Source organism: Frankliniella occidentalis, unplaced genomic scaffold, assembly GCF_000697945.3.
Source record: "Frankliniella occidentalis isolate FOCC.00 unplaced genomic scaffold, Focc_3.1 Scaffold158, whole genome shotgun sequence".
Lineage (NCBI taxonomy): Eukaryota > Metazoa > Arthropoda > Insecta > Thysanoptera > Thripidae > Frankliniella > Frankliniella occidentalis.
The window spans coordinates 559,760-564,526 of NW_026267284.1; the positions used below are offsets into that span (position 1 = coordinate 559,760).

At 63.0% G+C, this 4,767-nt stretch overlaps 1 protein-coding gene across 3 annotated transcripts in view; it reads left to right on the forward strand.

Annotated features, from left to right (window-relative positions):
- The first annotated feature begins 2,449 nt into the window (after positions 1–2,449).
- The window catches only part of LOC127750248 (odorant receptor 67c-like), a 3,079-nt gene continuing 761 nt past the window's right edge, over positions 2,450–4,767 (forward strand). Inside the window, exons 1-6 of one of the 3 annotated variants that reach the window (XM_052271353.1) lie at positions 2,458–2,630; positions 2,782–3,089; positions 3,167–3,356; positions 3,553–3,753; positions 3,852–3,947; positions 4,399–4,554. In XM_052271353.1, coding sequence (XP_052127313.1) covers positions 2,466–2,630; positions 2,782–3,089; positions 3,167–3,356; positions 3,553–3,753; positions 3,852–3,947; positions 4,399–4,554 — 1,116 coding nt within the window. In that variant the 5' untranslated portion in view covers positions 2,458–2,465. Of the gene's footprint in view, positions 2,631–2,781; positions 3,090–3,166; positions 3,357–3,552; positions 3,754–3,851; positions 3,948–4,398; positions 4,555–4,767 lie in introns of all 3 variants that reach the window. The other 2 variants (XM_052271355.1, XM_052271354.1) reach the window with 2 other exon arrangements.

A 4,767-nucleotide genomic window follows, 5' to 3' on the forward strand; every position in this document is an offset into this window, starting at 1 on the left:
ACGACCGTGGTGCCGATCACGGCGCCCACGATGCTCGCCGACGAAAAGCACTCCTCGCCGTCGTCGGCCGCGGCCTCCACGACGGCCAGCCCGCAGCAGGCCAGCAGGACGGCCGCCCACACGGTGGCCATGGCCATGGTCCTGGTGCAGTGAGTCCTCTGCCTCCTCCTCCGCGCGCTGGAGCTGCTGCTGCTGCTGCCACGCCTCCGGCTCGGTCTCGGGCTCGGGCCCGCCTACGGAGCCTACGGCAGCGCGCGGCTCCTCCGGGGATTCACGAGCATTCCTGGAAGGGAGGGTCCGGCGGCAGGGCGCGGCGGTGCAGGGCTGGGTCTCGGGGAGGGTTTATCCAGACATCTTCCGGCAGCAGCGCTCGGCGCGCTCACCGCGCTCGCTGCGAGCGCTCAGCAGGCGTAGACACTCCAAGGCCTCGGCCAGGTGCGCGCATTCCCGCGGAGAACTCCCGGCGCGCACTCACTCACACACACTGACACTCGCGTCACTCTCGGCTCGAGGCCCGCACACCGGCCGCCACACGGCGAGCGTCACGTTGCCGTCGAGGACGCGCGGGTAGTACCGGGTACGCGTTGTCGCGGTGCGCCGCGCGTCGCGTCGCGTCTCCAGGTCGTCTCGCTCTTGCCTCACTTCGACGCGCCGCGCCGGTTCGTTCGGCAGTCGACAGTCCACTGAGGAGAAGGCCCCGCCACCACCACCGCCGCCGCCGCCGGCCGGCCGGCCCCGGGCCCCGTGGGCAGGGCAGGGGAGACCGGCCCGCCGGTGGGACGCGCCACGCCACGCCACACAGACTGCCTGCTGCGGAGGACGAGAGGGGAGGGGGGGGGCTGGGCCGGCAGGCACCTGCGGCACACCCGAGCGGAGCGCCTCTCCCCGGCGTTCTCTCTCCTGCTCGCTCCCCCACCACCTCTCCTCTACTCACGCACGCTCACACTCACACAATCGTTCGAACGAACGCGGCCGAAGGAGACCGGCAGACCGGCCCAGCATGCCGACTCAGGGGCTCGGCAGGCCGGGCTGGCGGCGATGGCGATGTTGTTGATGGCGCGGAGCACGTCGACGTGAGGTTGTGGTGCGGGTAGGACGGGGGGGTAGAGGGGAGCCAGCTCACGTAGCTCACGCCCCGCCACAGCAGCGCGGTGAGGTAGTGGTTGCGACCCCAAGCTCCTACTGCTCCTACCTCAACCTCAACCCCTCCCCCCTCCCTTACTCCACCTGTGCTCCCACCTCCCACCTCGCCCTCCCTCATTCTTTCATTCTCCCCCTTGCTCCATCACACACACACACACACACACACACACACACACACACACATACACACACACCCTCGTGCATGCGTGTTGCCTTTGATGCGTGTCCCGGGCATGCGGTACAGGCAGGCGCAAAGACTCGCGGCCGTGGCGTCCCGCGACAGGCGGCGCGGCGACGGTGGCGCTTCGGGATCTTTCCGGTCCTTGCACCGCGCCGCCGCTCCGCGTTATCTCAAGGCGAGACGTGCAAGCCGAGGCGGCCGGTAGAACTGGGGAGCAGGCGGGGCCGATGGAGGTCGCGCGCATGACATTCCGAGGCGGGGCGGGCAGGGCGGCCAGCACCTGTTCCCCCCCGAGGGGGTCCCGCCGCGTCCCCGTCCCGTCCCACCCGGAGCCCACGGGAACCCTCCTCTGCTCCCTCGACAAGTCTACACCACGAGAGTCAAGAGGACGATCATGCAACTCTTACTTTTTACGCAGACTTGCCGGTAGAGTGTATACGTGTACTGTAGTACCGGGTGTTGCAGAAAAGACACAGGTGCGGGCGGGTTGGCCTACCCAAGGGGCTATGGCGCCTTACGGGCAGAGCGGGTAGGCAAACCCGCCCGCACCTGTGTATTTTATGCAACACCCGGTACTTACGCCTGGGACAAGTCTTGCTCCCCCGGTATCGAACCTCCAGCCTGGGATGTGTGGACCCCCCCCCCCCCCCCCCGACGGAGAGGGGGTGGGTGAAAGGGGCCGATTGGCGGTCTACGGATCAGACGCCGCCGTGACCTGCCAGGACAGTGCCCACTGCCGCAAGCAGGAAAAAAGGGAGGGCGGGGCAGTGGGGCTGGGGTTAAAAGTTAAGGACAGACTTAATTGCAGCCACGACCCACGACCCGCGATCCATTTTTCAGCTGCTAATGATGGGTTTTGCGGAAAGTGGTTTTGCGACCACGGCGCTGAGCCTGCACGCGACCTCCTGACTGGGCATATTATTTTTTAGTCTAGTCGGCGCCGCGCCCGCTGTCCTGCACCGCAGTCTGCCTGAAACACCCCGTCGCCAGAGAGGATATGGCTGGCTGGCGCGGCGGCGACGACGAGGCCGCGGCCGCGGCGCCGGGACGCCCGGAGGGCAGGCATCCCAACAGACACGGCGCCCGGCCCACCGTGGCGGCCGCGGCGGGACCCGAGTCCCTCACGCGCTTCCTGGCGGCGATGCCCGCGCTCACCCGCTGGACCAACATGGGCCTGCTGGACGAGGAGCGGCCCGCCGGCGCGCGCTGGCCGCCGCGCTGGCCGCCGGTGCGCACGCTGCTGGTGGTCACGGCCCACGGCCTCATGGGCCTCTCGCACCTCTCGCACCTGCTGCTGCGGTCCAAAGTATCACAAATGTGTTGAAAATAAAAATATCGCTACATTTGTTTCGTCATCGAAATTTCCACAGACAGAAATGCAAACTCACTTCCTTGTCGTTTTTGCCGTCCTGCGCACGCGCGCTCTGTCAACGATGTCGCCTTGTCGCCTGCTCCAGGGCGACCGTGTCTACAACGACGCCGGCGCCTTCATCGCGGCCCAGACCACGTGGTCCTACCTGCTGCAGGCGCTGCTGCAGCGGCGCACCCTGCGCCGGCTGTACGCCGAGATGCTCGAGTACAGCCGGTTCGTGGAGAGCCGCTCGCCGGCCGGGAGCGGCCCGCTGCCCCTGCCCGCCAGCAGGCTGCGCCTCCGCCGCCTCTGGACCACGCAGACCGCGCTCACCCTCGGCACGTGGGCGTTCTACACCGCGTCGCCGTTCCTGTTCGAGTTCATTCACGACATCGATCTGGGGTCGCTGAGAAGGTGAGGCTGAGGCGACCGTCGGCTACTCACCGCGCGTCATCGGAGTCCACACTAAATCCGCGCACTCCCTTCGCCAGGCTGTCGGCCATGACGCACCCGACGCTCTGCGACCTCCGCGGCCTCGCCTGCTACATCGTCACCTACGTCGTGGTGGCGTTCGAATGGTTCCTGGCGTCGTTCGCCTTCAGCAGCGTGGAAAGCACCAACCTCGTGTTCTATACCGTGGCCAGCAAGCACTTCGAGCACCTGGGGGCGTCCATCGGGCAGGTGAGACTGGTTGGAGACCGTGCCGTGGAGGGTGCGTGGGTGGTGTGGCGTGGTGCCTTCGGTGTCCAGCAGCCTCAGTCTCCCACGCAAGGCACCCACCACCCAAAGCACTGCAAGGCAGTGCTCTTGGTGTGGCGAGGAGCGCAACCACGTGGCCTAACCCCGTCAAGTTGTGCATCCTGGCATCCTGCCCCAGGTCTTCTCGGGCGACGACGCGCAGGCCGAGGAAAAGGAGGTGGAGCAGGCGTCGCGCGCGCTGCGGCTGTGCGTCCAGCAGCACCAGTTCCTGCTCCGCTGGAGCAAGGAGATGACGGCGGTGTACGCGGTGCCCACGTTCATCCGCCTGGGCGCAATGGTGCTGCTCTTCATCTTGCCCCTCCTCAAAGTCACCACCGTGGTACGGCGAAGCCAGCAGGACACTCAAGTCGCACAAACGCACACCAAGAAAATTGTATCTTTGAACTCTTTTGCTTATGCCCTCGTCCTCTGCCGCAGGACAACTACGTCATGGACGAGCTGCCGTTCGTCGGTTTATACGGCGTACTCACCATCTACGCCGTCTGCTGGTTCGCCGATGACCTCAACCGCGCGGTGAGTACTGAACTTCTTAACTGTCGTTGATTCACTGGAAAACCAGAGGTAGGACGAAAAGGAGAACAATGCCTTTGCACACCCCAAAAAATGTGTTAATTCATGAATTGCTTTTAAAATTGTGAGCCCCATTTCTTGTTTTAAGGAACAAATAGGACTTAAAACAAGAAATGGGGCTCAAAATTTTAAGAGCAATACTTGAATTGAGAACACATTTTTTTGGGTGCAAGGCATTAATGAAATATGAATTAATGAACCCTTAGAAAAGCATTAAAACTACCCAAAAGTGCTACAATTTTATACCTATGGATAAAGGCGTTAAAATTTCCCATCCTTAGAAAGGCGTTGAGTCCTAAAAACAAAATTTCCAGTGTTGTTGTTCCGAAATATTCCCGAAAGTCTATAGGGCTAAAAGTTTGAGTTTGTATTAAATGGGTTATTTTTCGTCAAGTCCTCGCAGGTGCACGGCCGGGCCTACCTGTCGCGCTGGGAGCGCGGGCGGCCCGGGCAGCGCCGCACGCTGCACATCCTGCTCACGCGCTCGCTGCGGCCCGTGCGCACGCGCGCCGTCTGGGTGGACAACCTGTCGCTCAGGTCCTTCGTGGAGGTAACTGTGCTTTGCATGCATTGAAAAATTTCTACCCCCGATCCAGTCACTGATCTTTTCGAATCCAGTCATTTTCTCAGTCACGTCCATTATTTTTAATCTTTTGGCTTCCGGTCAGTGTACACCCGTTTTTGTGCGGCCCTCTGATCAACGCGTTTTTCCTCGAGTGCCCCTACCACACGTCGAACCACATCTTAGCGATAAGAACCACCC